General features: G+C 36.6%; 1 protein-coding gene across 3 annotated transcripts; it reads left to right on the top strand.

Annotated features, from left to right (window-relative positions):
• Positions 1-840: 840 nt before the first annotated feature.
• On the top strand, positions 841-15,545 carry LOC111331978 (QRFP-like peptide receptor). Of its 3 annotated transcripts, XM_022937222.2 has the most exons (4): positions 841-1,741; positions 4,357-4,444; positions 13,163-13,218; positions 13,674-15,545. In XM_022937222.2, the coding sequence occupies exon 4, from the start codon at positions 13,676-13,678 to the stop codon at positions 14,804-14,806; it is 1,131 nt and encodes a 376-aa protein (XP_022792957.1). In that variant the 5' UTR covers positions 841-1,741; positions 4,357-4,444; positions 13,163-13,218; positions 13,674-13,675; the 3' UTR covers positions 14,807-15,545. The 3 variants fall into 3 exon arrangements, with proteins under 3 accessions (XP_022792957.1, XP_022792958.1, XP_022792954.1); XM_022937223.2 differs by lacking the exon at positions 4,357-4,444; XM_022937219.2 differs by lacking the exons at positions 841-1,741; positions 4,357-4,444 and adding an exon at positions 8,665-10,596.
• Positions 15,546-17,521: the final 1,976 nt, after the last annotated feature.

The raw sequence follows: 17,521 nt of genomic DNA, 5'->3' as shown, positions 1-17,521 counted from the left end.
GGCTAGATACAAACTATAGCTATTGGGTTTCAGTCTTCTTGTCTAGCTAGAGACGTTAAATTTTTTGCCGCTAATTTGTGGGTAGAGCAGGAAAGTCAGTACATCACGACTTTTCTGCACAAAGATATCGAGTTTTTCGTTCATAAAAATTGCTTCAGGCGCTCAGATTGCGTAGTTAACAGAAAAAATCATTTCATGATCAGTTATCAAACAGAAATGTAAACCTTGACGAGAAAGATGTTCTTGAAGTTACTTACACTGTGTTTCAATATATCCTTTACGACAAAGAGTAGTTTTAATCACAGCAGTCGTTCATTCATTTGACAAATTTTTATCAAAGTATTTTATTGCCGCCACATTTCTATCTTACGAAAGTCACGTACAGCTCTCTCTCTCTCTCTCTCTCTCTCGCAGACGATTTTACCAACAGAACCACTTGGAAAGAGTTAACAAATTGTTATGATTTACGTGAATTTTCTGAAATTGCAATTAACTTGAAAGGAAATAAATGACACTTCTGTTGCAGTTATTATAAAGATTGTTAGTATAATGAAAGGAAATAACTCAATTTGAGATGCTTTTCTAAGTATAATTAGATAAATTGTCGACTCTTCGATTGTTGTTAAGCTTTCTTTAGATCTACGGAAACCGCTGATTTTCTCGTGTCTGTCTCTATGAGATCGGAGTCATATTTCGTGATGTTAGATGTTTCGTGATTTTAGTTATTAGAAAGATTGTTAGTATAATGAAAGGAAATAACTCAATTTGAGAGGCTTTTCGAAGTATAATTAGATAAATTGTCGACTCTTCGATTGTTGTTGGGCTTTCTTTAGATCTACGGAAACCGCTGATTTTACTCGTGTCTGTTTCTATGAGATCGGAGTCATATTTCGTGATGTTTTTATCAATTCCAGACTAGACTAAATTGTCATGCTTTAACTGTTTACTTTTGATTAAGCAAGGAAATTTCAGGATTTTTTCTTCTCTGCCAAAGAAAAATTGAAATACTGTTATCCTTCATGACAAAGAGAAAGCATTTTTTATTTTCCTTCAGCTTAGGTAAGAGGATTAAGCGCGAAACGTTGAAATCTTTCAATTGTAATGATAAATCGTTTTGTCAGTTATATGTATTAAAACCCTGTTTTGTTTAATGAAGGTTATTCCTCACAGTAAAACGTGTCTAATTCGTGGGTCATCTCAAGCATACTTTTCAATATCAGCTTCCACTGATTCTCTTATCTGTTTTACCCCAATTAGAAAAATCATGAGTAATAAAGATTCACCTGTCATCGCGTACTAATCATAATAATTTTACAGATGACAGGGATATGAATGTCAAAATCTTTGTCGGCAGATTTTTTTGATGTTTTCACCAAGGGCAGATAAAGAGATTGTAAAAAGAATTCACAAGTTTTTCTTGTCCATGTCTAAAAACTATCTCTGAAAACTTCGGAAATTTTAAAATAGCCTGCCTATCCGACCATACTCGGATCAGTATCGATCCGTAACCCATGTTTTGGGGTTAAGGTAAGCAATTAAACTATACAGAGGTTAGTCACGTTTAAATGTAAATCTTGTCAAGTACGGCACGGAAAAGTCGTATTACTATCATTTCATTATGTAAAACCAACGTCAACTAACAGTATTCCGTCATCTATTAAAGGGATCGAGATACCATGTTTTGTTTCAAACTACTATTTTCAACTTAGACGCGTGAACAAAGCCAGCAATATCCATATAGGTAAGACTCCTTTTTCAGGCTTTTTTCGAAGATTATGTCAGCCAGTGATCAAATGTACGCGTTTGGTGGCAGAGTCGTGAGAATTGCTGTTTTAAGACCTGCTATCCTAAGAATATTCTATTTCTGAGTTCCTAAGACCACCACTGTGAAAGTGATTTCAAGTGCGAAACCATTGTTAAGAAAATGAATATCATTTACAAGAGCATTCTTCTTCACACAGAAGGGTTTACACTCACACTTGTTTTAAAACAGAGTCATCTCGGAAACGGTTTGTTCTGTAATGCAGTTTTTCTGCTTGGAAACTAACTTCATTCACTTCGAGAGTAAAGTTGAATCTTTAATTCTTAAAGCAAGCTTGAGTGGGATATGCGATGCGTGGCCATTGCTCACAAGAAAATCTGCATTGTGGTATTGTAAAGTCTCTGCATGAACAAAACAGCCTGAAGATTTATTTGTGGAAAAGTTATGAGCATACTCTTAACTCGTATTTTTTTTTTTTTCCATCGGCCTCTTGATCCTAAATTAAGTTCATTTTTGTAAGGAAAATTCAATTTCAATTTCACATTATCTTTAAGGGCTTTGGTTCAACACTGACCGTTAAAATATGTTATGTATTTTTATTTTGAAACTTCACCTTGCAAAATGACTTTCAATATTAATCATTTTTCGGCTTGCCGGAACTCGATTTTTTCCTGTCTACTTGACCATGGGGGCGGATAATTTAAATCCAGACATGTACCTATTTCAGTTTATCGGATACGTAAAAGTAAATGGGGACATGGGATGGCAAACAGAGAAAAGCAAGAAATACTATATCCTTCTTAGTGGAATGATATGGAATAGCCTGTTCTCTGCAGTCAGTTTAGGAGAAAATAGAAACATGGAAGGGAACGAGGGGCCCGGCTTAAAAGCTCCTAGATTTTCTCTCGTCTGCCTTCTGCTTTCGTCTCTCCCTACTGAGAGCCCGACCAGGTATCGATCATGAATTTATTTCTCTCTCAACATCTAACTCAAGATCCAAAGTTAGATCTTGCAATTCTCTGGTAGTGATCTAAGAATTATGATCCGAATCACTGATTTTCCGCCGGAAAGAGAGTTTGCTCTTTTTAAAATTGAAAAGAACTGTTCTTCAACCGCTAAGATTTAGAGCTGCTTAAGAAATTTGCACACACGTATCTTTAAACGCCAGTGTTGAAACACGATAGCTTGAAGAATTACCAACTTATTGATATCTACGCGTGCGTTGATATCCAAATGGACGAACTATCAAGTAATCATCTCTCGTTATGAAGTAATTTTCAATCGAGTATGAAAAGTAAACCTGGATTGCATTGGTTTTGCTTTAGAGCGCTATTTGATTAGTTTAGATAACTGGCACCGTCTTCTCGATCAAGCAGGTGCAAAACTAAAACCAATCTCGAATTGGTCGCTCGCGTTTTCCCGCGCCTACGCAGTTTACGCATTTTTTCCCTGAAGTTTTAATTGGCTCCGTATGATATTTTCATTTGTTCCGATTGGTAGTTACGACTCTTTTGCGTCTGGTTTAATATGCTTAGCACTTGACATATTTTATAGTGAACAGCGACCAGAAAAGGTCTGGTTTGAGGAAGTAAATATTTTGTATCTTAAGAAGTTTTCGAGTGTGCATGTCTACGGTAGATGAGGTTTCAGTTTCAGAATAAGGGGGAGGAGAGAGTAATGTCCTTCTTTCTAGCTCGATAACTTTGATTTTGAGATCAGGGTTGATTTTAGAGGAAACATCTTTTTTTGACAAAAATAACCGCAATTCCTAATTAAAAGCGAAATATATCTGTTACAATGAATTTGAATTTGGTAAAAAAAGTCTGAGCAGAAAATTTAGATTTGCTTTTAAGTCAATGCTTGGCTGCCGACTCAATTAATGTTGAAAGTGGATGAAAAATTGGTCGCCACAAGTCTCCACAATGAATTTCAAATGAATCCTTTCTTTATGTTTACCCTTTTAAATGCCAAGTAGTTAGAATATAAATGAAAAGCATTTCGAAGAATAATCCTGGTTGGATTGATTAGGGAACGTTTTCTGTTTTTCAAGTCATTATTGCCCCTGTTGGTAAAGTTTGAAATATTGTTGGAAACTTATATTCCCATCTGTTGGAGTTGCTAAATTTACTTTGGCAACCATTCATAACATCAATTCTTTTAAAGTTTGAGCTTTCTCTTCCTGAAAAAAAAAATATCCGACGAGAGTTTATTTTGGTGAAAATATTCTCATTAACAAGTTATTCATTTCCGATTTTTCATTGAACGAAAGATGTTTTAACTTTGCATGTTATGCTGTCGAGGGAGTCATGTTTCAATGCACCCTCAAGGCAGTAAAATGAAATAATAGATATTTTACTACAAAATATGTTTGCGGTTTATATTTGATTCATACCAGAATGTCTTATGGCTTTCTTTGTTAAATGTAGGAGTGTTTTCGTAGGCCATTAGTCAATTCAATAGCTTTCTTCTGAATGAGCTGCTGTCTTTAAAATGTTTTCGTGACAGTTTCTAAACATAAACATCTGTTATGATTGTTGATTAATCTTAATAAATGGAAACTGCTCCATTAACAGTTGAAACTTCCTTTCCCAAAGGTAGGAATATTAACGCACAAGTGATAAAAACTGCCTGTTATTCAGTGTAACTTGACGGGGATAATTCCGCTCCTCTTTTGTCTTTAAGGTAAGGTACTAATACGTAAGGAAAGTGTAGAATCTATATATTTTTGAGCCAGAGAGTGTTAAAGTTGTTTTTGTGAAAATAGTCATTTTGCATGTATCTATTTCTGGCAAAGTGCTAGGTGCGATAAAAATGGACTTTGCTCTTAAAGTTAAAGACGTTGAGATACTCACATAAAGACTATTCGTTTAGTTTGGCCTTAAGTCTGATCGTTTTCTTTCTTTTAGAGAAAGAAAAACAGTGCATTGTCTAATGACTTCCGCAGCTTTCCTTCGCTTTATTTTCATCTCTGAGTAACTTGTATTGCTGGTTTTGTTTGTACCTTGTTAGGTATATAATTTACTTGGTAATTCGTGGAGACACCTTCAGAAGGTCGACATTTTTCTTGAGGAATTTTTGCATTCCGGTTTCCAAGAGATCTAGTGCCTTGTTGGGTTATTTTTCTTTCCCTTCGACTTATTTGCATATAACTGAAAGGGGGCTGCAAACGTATGTGAATAAAATGGTTACATAAAGTACCTTGCTGTACGGGGTTTTACAGTGCGATTGGGCCTGCCTTTTTCACTGGCGTGTTGATTTGTTTCTACTCTGTTTTCAGTGACAGGAATGGCTTTATTTTTTCCAAAAGAACCAGTTTCGATCTCTGACCGACAACAGGGGGCAGATGCAAAGCAAAGAACAATTTTTTCGTAATTTATTTCCCAAGTTTTCCTCCAATGATTTATTTAAAACACATTAACACTAAGGCTAAGAAACGCTTTTAATGCTGTTTTGTCAAACACGGGTTGAAGTTTTCGTCGTGATAAAAGTTGCCTAAACGGATGTCTGTCGCCGGACTTCAATTTAGCACATCGAAAAAACAAGCTAGCGATTACTTGAATCCTATATGAATTGCAGCTTTTGCTTTTTCTGTAGCTGATTTTTATTCAGTTGAAACCACAGGTGGCCCAAGCTCTGTCACAGGCTCTTTCACAGTGAATAATTAAAGAGTTTGTATAGTGGTTTAGTTGGACTTGCCTTTGAGTTCCGTAAATGTAAAGTTGTGTGAAATAATCAAAGAAATAAAGTCTTACCTTCATAGAGAGTAGTCTGCGTTGTCTCTTCGCGATTTGAGGCCGTTTTGATATGTTTTAGCTTGACGCGCTAAATTACCGTCCATCTTCACTGTTTTCGATGGATTTTTACAAATATCCTCTTACCCGGGGTACCTTAGTATGTGTGAAGAGTTGGTGTTAGAAGACTATGGGGAGGACCCGTTGAGAGAGATTTGACTAGGTTTCAGGTTGACCCCGCATTAACGGTCTCTCAGCTGCACAAGAAGTTCCTTCCACGCATTAGAAGAATTCTGGACGGCCGTAAATTTGAAATTTTCGCTGGACTGGTTGCTCGACAAACCGACTTTTTTGGGATTTTTTTCGGTGAACTTAAAGGGAAACTATTTAGCTTTCGTGCTGCCGAGTTTTGATTCGAGGGAAAGTATTTAAGTGTTGTTTTCGAGCGATTTTGGCGAGCATGTGTCACCAGAAGTTTCCGACCTTCCCGTATTTTATGCACGGTAATTTAGGACGTCATGCTAAAACACAACAAAATGGCCTCAAATCGCGAGGAGAACAACACAGACTACTATCTACGAAGGTAAGACTTTATTTCTTTGATTATTTCACACAACTTTACATTTACGGAGCTCAAAAGCAAGTCCAACTAAACCTCTATACAAACTCTTTAATTATTCACTGTGAAAGAGCCTGTGACAGAGCTTGGGCCACCTATATTGAAACTGGCTTAACTAAGCATGTTTTTCTTATGTGAATTAACAATTGGTTCATGCTTTTGCGTGCACTATCGAGTTATGGAGCACGCGGGAAGTTTGGAGAGCACGAAAGAAGCGTAAGAGTTGCCCGAGGCGATAGCCGAGGGAAACTCTAGCTTCTTGAGTGAATTAATTTGAATGGCCTGCTCCCAGTTGGCTTGTTAGCTCAATTGGTAGAGCGCTGCACTAGTATCGCAGAGGTCAGTGGTTCGAATCCCGTACAGGCCTGAAATTTTTTTCAGGTCTGATTTTCACTATTGCTCAAATAGTGCTTTACTGCGAAGGATCGTGCTCATATACGTCTCATAACCGCAGTTCACACATATGTTTCTTATGTTTGTTGTTGTTTGATTTATCATCTACGGGTTTATGTCGAATTAATTTGATGGCCTGCTCCCAGTTGGCTTGTTAGCTCGATTGGTAGAGCGCTGCACTAGTATCGCAGAGGTCAGTGGTTCGAATCTCGTACAGGCCTGAAATTTTTTTTTTTTTTTTTTTTTTTTTTTTTTTTTTTTTTTCAGGTCTGATTTTCACTATTGCTCAAATAGTGCTTTACTGCGAAGGATCGTGCTCATATACGTCTCATAACCGCAGTTCACACATATGTTTCATATGTTTGTTGTTCTTTAAAGTGGAATCTGTCATTCATCTTGGAACTCTGTGTTTATAATATCGGCTTGTGGCCATGGAGATTGCTTTATTGAATTGCAACTCTTTTTGATTCTCTTAGTGAAGTAATTTTTCTTTTTCGAGAACGAGGGAGATATATTAGCTTTTAATGATCAGGGAGACCTTGGTGGCATTAATGATTGTCGGTCACAATTTTACTGTGGGAGCTGATCTATGGCTATGGCGTCTTAAAAAATTCACAGCGACAGTAGTTTGATGGTTTCAATCTGTGTTGATATTCTCCAACTTTAGCCATTTATGTTCTGTTTGTTTTATTTCTACCTCGTTAGCGTTTGTTAGCTCTGTAAAGCATATTTCCTCTGCTAAAACGAACTTCCCTAGGTGGAGTAACACTGTGGCTGTTTACTTGAACAAGCTGATGATGTACATATATTCATGGTGAACCCTTTGTGAATTCGCTGTGAATAAGCTGAAGGTTATTACAAGAAGTAAACCGCCAGATAGGAAGTCAAGATCTCCCCCCCCCCGGTCTTTCAGTTAATTCGTTTAACCGATCATGTAGTAATGTGGGGAGCACTCCATTTCGGCGCCTCAGGGGTGCAATTAAATTTTTTTCACCTGTAAGATAACCTAAATAGACATTAGCAGCTGATTCTTATCGTAAAGTTGGTTGTTTCACTTTACACAGTGACAAAGCTTTCACTGATGCAGGAGTTGTGGTAATTTCGATATTTGCTTGTTAATGTGCGAATGTGTTTAAGCGAGATATCAATTCATCAATTTTACTATAAAAATTTCAACACTATTTTTTACGAGTTTCTCTTAGATGTACGGACCACAAACTGATATAGATCGAAAGTAGTTCTGTATCGATCACAGATTACTTCTGTCAGAGTTTTTTATATTAGAGGGAGAAAAAAAAAAGACTCTTGGCAGTGAAGGTTACAGGCTATTTAGCTCAGAATTTCTGCCATGTCGTGCCAAATTTGTTTCACTATTACTTACCTAGCGATTGCATAAACAATCAAACCGACCATCACAATTTGATTCGACAGAAATGCTAATTCTGTGCCTAGAAACACCACGAGAAGTTCACAAAATAATGTGAAGTGCACTCATTGCGTGTTACGCTGGGTGTCAGTTATCTTAAGCAAAACGATGTTTAGTTTAATAAAGAAGGAAATTGTTGCTTACGTTCCCGATGCAAGGATTGCGTAAAACATAGCCAATGGAAATTGTAATTTTCAAAGAAAATCGGTTTAGCCATATGATGGGCAGCCATTGCTCTGCTCAAGAGATAAGCATTTGATCATGTCGGATTTTGTTTCCTTCGCTAACGTGAATAGAAAATCGTACATTATTGCTTAATTTCAAATTAATCATAAAAGGCGGGTAAAATAATCTGTTTCGTTCGTTGTATTAAGCTTTGGCGTTTAAGATAGCGAGAGATCGATCGATTTCAGGTTTTCTTAGCGACTTTTTTTATTTGTTTTCGCAAATCGAACCTAATTTTTACTCTTGCTGTCCATTGTTCACTCTATGGTTTATTAAAAATTTTCTTTTCACCGATCAAGACGTTAATTTTTCATACAATAGCTATTTGCAAGTATATTTGTTTGCAGAGAAAGTTTTATTTCATTTCCTTGTTTGTTTGGTTTCATTTTCATATGATCATGATACTAAACACGACACTTTTCGTCTTTTAATTAAAGGTAAGCACTAACAAAAAAATGTACAAATCACCTTTTCCGCTTTTAAATTAGAATTTGGAGATTCAGCATCCCGTCTAAAACCTGGGAGGTCCCTATTGCCGAGAAAATGTTTGGTTAAATGGAAATCTGCAGCGAAAGTTGACTTTAAGCCAGACTTTGCTGTGTGCCACGTGATTGGCTGAAAACTGGCGCTCCTTTGCAACCAGTCAGACACACAGTTAAAACAAACGTGACTTGGGCAATATTTGGACATTGACAAACGCAAAAAGTCAAAGTTTGTTTGTCTTAATTTGTTCTTCAATAACGACACTGAAGCGAAAATTGCTGGTTGAAAGTAAGTCAAGGCTGATATTGTACTTACTCTAGTCCTGTGAGTTTTCGGTTTAGAGAAAATTCATGCTGGATATTCTTTGAGGAATATAGAGGTTTTGCACAGCAGCCATGTTGGATGGCAGGATCAATAGATTATTTTTCCCATGGGAAAAAAATTTCTTTCTTATGCAAAATATTTTCATTGTTCCTGCCATCCAACATGGGTGCTGTGCAAAACCTCTATAGTCATTAGTTAGTAGTGCCAGGGGACGAAACAGTAAAAGGGGGCTGGAAAAGCACTGTCCGTGTGAATGGAGCAATAGATTCCGTTTACCCCCAAGAAATTTATATGATATATTATTCACGAAGTATTTCATAGATTATTAGCTATATATGTGCATGCATATAATCTCCTTGCTCAACATTTTAAAGACAATTTAGCCGTTGAAAGAGGATATCAAAATCCTGTGGCAAACCCCATTTAAACCTCAAAACTCCGTTGACTAAGGTTAGTGGAGTAGATACTAGTTATTTCGAGTCCTGTGAACTCAACGAAATTTGTCTTTACTGAATCGTCTGTTAAAGTTAAGGGGAAAATATCTATCTACAAAGAAACCCGTATCAACTGTGGCAAGATTGAAACTAAAACTTAAGTTACGTTTTGAACATAATATTTTCACTAAAATATCTCCATCTCATTGATGAGGAAATTGTTTTTCTCTCACCTTAGCACAGCCTTGAATATTCAGAAAAGGGCTTCAGCTTTACAAGAATCTCCATACTAGGAATCGGTTTTAAAAGTTTAAATTCATATAAGCTATGATAAGATCACGCTATACGCTGGAGCCTTATCAAATTTAATCCCCGTTGCATCAGATTTATTAAGTTAAACTCAAATCATATCTTAAAGCATTGCCTAAGAAGGAAACTTGGGTTTTTAAAAGTAATTTAGCTTTGAATTTTCGGATTTTTCCTCTAATTTTATTCTTGTTTGTTTACAAATTGATATATCAAACACCTAAGGGCATGCCGTTTGTCACGATCTTCGCTGCTCCAGTAATTTGCGAGCATTCTCCTTTCGATTTTCATCAATGCAACGAAACAAGTTTTCCTTCTCAGTGTTTAGTATCATGACTGAAGATTTACCCTCTTTTATTGAAATATTACACCACTTGTGTTCCTCGTAGTGATGTTTCCAATTCAAATTAAAAGTAAAACACTCTTGGCCCTGGTTACGTTAGTAAAGCCATTAAGCTCTTATCGCTGTCTTTTGCGTTGACAGTCATAAGTTGAGAACTATTGAAGATATATGTTGCTTCTGATTATTTTGTAATTAACGCAAGCTAATTTCATTTTCAACTGAATGATTTAAGTGCACGTAAGACAGTCCTTTCCGATTCTGCGAGTGAATCGGAGACGTGACAGTGGGTAGCCAATATCCTGTTTGAGCCATTTCATTCTCAGTCAGGCAAGTGCGCGAATGGATCTTTTGTATTTACTAAAATACGTCTACTGGTCTGCGTATTTTCAATTATATTTTACCTGTTCTAAGACTTCAAGCACTGACGAAAGCGAGTCGCCTTTAATGGTTGAGGTGAAACGAACTGCAAATCTTCCAAAAGAAGCATCTTGCAACACGGTGTTACTACTTATTTACCAGCCAATTTCTTGAACGCTTTTTAGGAACTTGGGTAAGATAATTAATTTTATTTAATTTTTTTCATTCCTAAATGATGTTAATTGTTTAATGTAGTTTTGGCAATTTCTATTCGAAAGAGTCAGTTTTGACCTTTTTCGTTGGGAAACGTTTTCAATCAGCAATGATAGGGAGGGACACAAAAATGAGGAAAAATCAAAAGAAATTAAAGAAATTAAAATTACATCTGCCTTTATATAAGGAATACAATAGTAAAATTGTCGCAGTAATTTCATCTAGTCAGGGTAAGCGATTTTCACGATAGACATGCAGAATCAACGAAGTACATGTTCAGCCAGAAATGCCCCTTACTCGTTTTAGTTTCGTTCTTCCGTCACATTAATGCAATGGTTGAGCAATAGTTCTTTCAATAAAAACTTTTAGTCACAATGCAGCATAAACATAACTTTTCAAGTATAAATCAGACTGCACCAAGCACAATAACTAGCGATTAATATATTGTACCTTTGTTTCTCATCTTTTGTGTTCGTTTTTTCTTAATGGCTAAAATAACCATACTGGATGCGCGATATTAAAAGAGAGTAGCAATTCTTGGAATGTTACGGCGTCGCCTCACGGGTGGATTTGTCGAACGAATTGGTCGTTTATGAACAAGAAACTGGGGTTCCTCGCAACGCAAACTTTGCTGACATTTCTTATTTCCATTTGGACTGACTAGTAGGTCACGACGGGCTGGCCAAAAAGCGCTTCCTGATGCACCATAGTTTATTAAAATCGGTTCGTTCAGTCAGCGGGGGTTTGCCAAAAGTAATACGAGATATATATGCAAACCTAGAATGTACCATGATCAAGGATTTAAGTTCAGTTGAACAAAATAATCGGATACGTTGCAAACAAATGAAAACCACATCAAAGTATGTCAAAAAGTCATAATCCTTCTTCCATGAAAAATAAACGATTCCAAGTACTTTATGGATAATACATTTATAAGGAGTGGGTTTATTCTCTTTTATTTCGCTCATGCAATGGGCTCGATGAAAAAAAAAATAAATAAAAAAATAAAAAGAGGTTTTATGCTACGTCTAGTTAGAAAATTAAATTAATTCTCAACGCAGTAACTAAAAACGTTTTTTCATTATTTCATCGGAAGTTGCACCATAGTGTTTTCTCCAAACTTGAAAATTCTGAATTAATAATCATCTGCGGTCTGCATGCATTTATTACGACTTGTCCCATTTCTTTCTCTTGGGGTAGAAACAATTATTTCAGTTCCGATTTCCAAAGCAATTTGTCTACATCGCCTGAAAAATGTTTGTCTAAAGAGACATTTTGTGCTTTCTTTCCAAAGGGTCTGTCACCTTTGATTACATTTAATGATTACAATGGCGCCAGTTTAATATCTAGAAAGTCCCAAAGTACTGTGAATGTCATCACCTAACCGGACGGCTAACTTTAATTAGTACCAACGCAGGCTAGGTTGCTTGGCTCTGACGGATGAATTTTCCGAAACATAAGTCTGACGCGAGTCTTTTGCCAGTATGAGGTAATGAGTTGAGCTGGTATGAATAAGAAATCCATCCTGCAAGTAATTCAGAGGTAGAAAGTGTCTGATATTTCGTTTCTAAAACATGGGTAACGTAAGAATGAGGGGTGCATGCGTCCTTAAAAATGTATTATTTTTAGTTTCGAAACGGTTTTCCTTGAGTTCAAAATATTGCCGATTCGTTCGGATCGCGGTTTTTAATTGAGGTTTGTTTAATGAATTTTTTTTTTCGTTAATGTCAGTAGCTTCCTAAAGATTTTTCATTCAATTTCTTATCGAAAGGAAAAAAAATCTTTCAGTCAGGATTGCGCGTTTAATGATAAAAAAAATGGATTAATGAAGGTCTCTAGCAGTTATCGCTATTTAAAGTATTATGGAGCCACAGTGAATATGCTTTTAAAAATACAGATAAACCTGTTTCAGTTGTCTAAAATCCAGAAGATAGATTTCTTTTACAGATATCAATTACTTTCTTGAACTACATAGGAAATATACTGAATTTTAGGAAATTTTGTTGACGTTGATAATGGAGTCGACTTTCAGAGGAGTAAGTTTCATTTCTCAATACAATTGTTTCTTGTTTGCTACCCTTCAGCCTTTCTCATTGTGGGTTACTATATTGTCTGGTGTTGTAATTAGTAACTTTATTAAGATCGATAAGACTAACTTTACGAGTTTCTCCTCGTGACCATATGGCACTGAGGCAAATTATCCCTACTAGTAATTCATACTGGCAAGTATTTCTTTTTCTTTTTTTTCCTTGCGAGGAAAATGCATCTAGTGTAAATAGCATGTCTAATGCTTTTGCTAAATGTCAGTTGAAAAGCACTTAACCTTTTAAAATTTTTAGAGCTTTTCTTGTGGCTAGCGAGCGGCTTACCACTCGTGTCTAGCAATTATGCGCTGAATAAACCACGGTCAGTTGTAGCTAATTGGAAGATTTCTGACTCATCGGTTAGGTTCTAAAACAGTAAAAACTCTGAGCATTAAAGCGAGTTTGTAAATGCAGTCTATTTGACAAGTATTCTTTAAAATTGTTACTCTTGTTTCCATTTAGGCATTTCAGTTCGGTTAGAGAACTTCTGCATATCATTTCGTTGGAATAAACTAAAGGTAAGAGCAATAATTGTCGTACTAGAATTGCATCAAAACGTGTATCGCATGTAGCGAAACAAAAGATTTAATGAGTAAAGCGAAAAAGTGAAATCGCCAAAATTTGCAACCTTTAAGAACAGAAACCTCGACACCAATTTAGTAAAGTTTGTTCTTGAACATAGCTCTTCATTGACAAATTATGTTGGAGGGAGTATCTTGCACAGTCAAAAACGGTGAAGTGATGGAGCTCGTGAGAAAATTTCCTGAGAGAAATAAATTTCAATCTTTTCAAATAGGCGACGTTTTTCCAGGCGTTTCTTGAACACGAAAGTGGGACAAAAAAGAAAATGGGGGAGGAAGTTAATTGACCATATCTCACACGCAAGCCTCAAACATTTGCTTACCCACGAAACGACAGAATTTCTAAATAATTTTGACATTAAAAATTATTACATTTGTTTTATCAAACAAAGGAATGAATTCTTCTAACGGAACCACCCCAGCTAAACAGCCTTACACAGACACCGAGAAGGTTGTGCTGATCGTACTGTACGTCGCAATCTTTACAGTAGCGCTGTTTGGCAATTCCATTGGATTGTACGTAGTTTGTTTCAAGACAACCTCTAAGAAAATACATAATCTTTTGATAAAGAACCTGGCAATCGCTGACTTGTTGATGACATTGACTATCATGCCATACTCAGTGCTGTTCATGTTCCTTGAGCCAAACCAGTGGATTGGAGGTACTTTGGGGACAGTCACCTGCAAAATATTTTTCTACATCATACCTGTTTCAATCGCTGCATCCGTGACAACGATGGTGATCATTTCTCTGGATCGATTTTGGGCCATCTATTTCCCTCTCAATCAGGCCGTTTTCCATAAGCATAAAACAATAACAGCGGCAATATGGCTAATTTCTTTGATTTTCACGACACCATATTTGATACTATACAAAGTTTTCAAGGTAGGGGAGGACTTTTATTGTGCTCAAGACTGGCCTTGGGCAGACAACCCCATAGAGAATTATTTGGCCGTGCGGACATTCCACGTGGTGTTATTTTTTTTGTTCTATCCCCTTCCCCTCGCCATTATAACTGTATTGAACACCATCATTGGTCGACGTTTGTGGTTCCACAGGATACCAGGAAGTATCTCCAGTTCTCCAAGGACACCCGTTGAACTCTCAAGGCGGAAAGTTGTCAAAATGTTAGTCGTAATTGTCTTGGCATTCGCGCTGTGTTGGTTACCCACACATGTGATGCATTACTTAATGTTTTTTAAACAGGCTAAAATCCCCACGTTGACAGCGAATTTGCTTTATTGGGTGTCGCATGCAAACAGTGCGATCAATCCTTTGTTGTACATCGTTTTTAACCGAGCTTTTCGTTTTGCATTTATGAACGCCTACGTTGCTATGGTTATGTCACCTGTTCACGCAATCAATGCTTGCGCAGGTTACATCTCGGGAGAGCAATCCGTGCCCGAACAGCAAACAAGCCAGCGCACTGTGATGCTCTGTAAGCATGCGCACTCGTTTCACGTGTCACCCTCTGGAGAAGGTGCACAAGACAATGAAAAGGTAAACCAGGACACTAAGCTTTGAATCTACGTGTATGGAACGAAAAAAAGGTTAGGAGAGTTAAATGTTCTAAATGTTATTTCAATTACTCGCGCTTGGCTTGAAAATCAATTTTGAATTGTACAGAAGCAAAAGGTATAAACCATCATTCTCTTGACAAAAGTCGATGATCACACAATTTTATGGCAAAAAGAAGTACCAAAGCTTGATCAAATGTTTCCTCTAAAACAAATTTCGTAATTGTTCATAAATTAGCTCTACCGGTATCAATGCAATGTTTGAGGTTACATGAATAAACGGAGAATCCGGCTTCACATGAAACATGCCGCTCATCTTTTGAGATGAATAAAAGGATTTCTGTTTTACTTCAAAATAAGTTTAAAGAGATTCAGTCCAACAGTTGTTGAATGCTACTGTTGAAACATATTCCTATTTCTGTATGGCAGAAGCCTACAAGAAAACGTTTTAAAAGAGCACTTTCTACGTATTACTTTTTCAGTGTTAATTACTATGATCTTAATTTGACCTGATAGTATTTAGTTATGTTTTGGTAAAGCTGTGATGCCTCTTCTCCTCTCTCATATTTGTATCGTTTTGTTGATATACATGGAAAAGTGTAATTGAAATTAAGGCATCTAATTAGTTAACTCCGTATATGATGCCGTTCTTCATTTTCTCTCTTCTTTGTAATCATTAAAAAGGTTTGCTGTTGTTGAAATGGAGGAAAAAAAATAAAAATAAACAGGATAAAAAATAAAAAAAATGATCCTCAGAATATACGCAACAAACCCTAGAACGTATATGTGCACGATCCTTCGCAGTAAAGCACTATTTGAGCAATAGTGAAAATCAGACCTGAAAAAAATTTCAGGCCTGTACGGGACTCGAACCACTGACCTCTGCGATACTAGTGCAGCGCTCTACCAATTGAGCTAACAAGCCAACTGAGAGCAGGCCATCAAATTAATTCGACATGAACCCGTAGATGATAAATCAAACAACAACAAACATATGAAACATATGTATGAACTGCGGTTCATACATATGTTTCATAAACGTATATACGTTTCATAACCGCAGTTTATACATATGTTTCATATGTTTGTTGTTGTTTGATTTATCATCTACGGGTTCATGTCGAATTAATTTGATGGCCTGCTCTCAGTTGGCTTGTTAGCTCAATTGGTAGAGCGCTGCACTAGTATCGCAGAGGTCAGTGGTTCGAGTCCCGTACAGGCCTGAAATTTTTTTTTTTTTTTTTTCAGGTCCGATTTTCACTATTGCTCAAATAGTGCTTTACTGCGAAGGATCGTGCACATATACGTTTCATAACCGCAGTTCATACATATGTTTCATATGTTTGTTGTTGTTTAAACCCTAGAACCTATACAAATAGACAATGTGTGGCACTGAAGCGAACTTTAAGATGTTCCTTTAAAATACAAACGCCAAATCCTTGGATAATACATATTGTCTAGAAAATATTTTCTCGCTGATTTGCAATCTGCGAAAAAATCCACATCACATTGTGGATGGGGGTGGGGGTAACGGTTACCTTATAACTGCGCACCTCTCCCCTCCTGGAAGCGCCCCCGCCTAATGCTAACTAAATAGCTGACGAATATTAATGCAGCAGGAACTTAAACTTCGAGTTAAAAATATGATACCTGTATTTTCCTGCCTTGGGAGTTGAAAAAAGGAACCTGAGCTAATTAGGTGGTGCGTCATTTAGCTGGGGCTCTGTCAGCAATTATAGAACGTAAAGATAAACTAGTAAAGAGAACAGCTAGTCGCTGAAAACATTCGACCTTTATTATTTCCTTATAACTGGTGAGTAAATCAGATAGGGAGGTAACCAAAATACAAATGTTTCCTCTGCAGACTGCTGACATTGTGTTTTGCTGAAAACACCTGTGTCACTATTTTTTAATAGCTCATGACAACTCAATCCAAGCGGCTAAATTTACACTACAGCTTCACCAGTGTTCATAGGTACAGGTTTCATACCTCTTTGGCAAATAACACTGTAGTGTGGGTCCTTATCGTGAATAACCTCAGTACAAAACGGTATGTAGGGCATTCATTGACAGCACCAGGGTAAAGGAACTTTTCTGCTGAAACAACAATCGAACGCTGAAAAAATAGGTGTCATATTTTTTATTTCCTCCGATCCAGCTCGATAATTTTTGTTTTGAAAACGACAGCGGCGCGTAGAGTGTACTCAGAAAACGAAATAGGAAGTGAGGTTTGACTATTCTTAATTGAACGTAATCGAACTTATTATCATAACACCAAAAAGAGTTAACCAAATTTTTACACTCATTTTAGAGAACCAAATTTACATTAGAAGTGTTTTGAGGCTTTGAAAGAGAAATGTTCACGAACTCAATAATGAATCGTGCATGGGGAAATGTTAATAACCATAAACGCTTGTTTTCAAGGCACCGCCCCCTTATGCATCAAGGAACTTGTTAAAATAAGAAATAATAAGTATGATTTAAGAGGCAATAATATGCTATCGCTACCAAAAGTAAATACCACAAAGCATGGATTGAACTCTTTTAAATATTTCGCCGTAAAACAATGGAATGGGATTCCAAATGAATTGCGCTTTAAAGCTGGAGGCAGAGAATTTAACAAACGAGTGAGGAACATTACATTTTAGTTACTTAAATTTTGTAATTTTAGATTTTTTGCTACTTTCATTTTCTCAGATTTTTATAGTATCATTGATATTTT

The sequence above is a fragment of the Stylophora pistillata genome, chromosome 1 (genome assembly GCF_964205215.1).
Source record: "Stylophora pistillata chromosome 1, jaStyPist1.2, whole genome shotgun sequence".
Taxonomy (NCBI): domain Eukaryota; kingdom Metazoa; phylum Cnidaria; class Anthozoa; order Scleractinia; family Pocilloporidae; genus Stylophora; species Stylophora pistillata.
The sequence above is the reverse complement of the archived record's forward strand: the minus strand, read 5'-3'. Positions and strand labels throughout refer to the sequence as shown.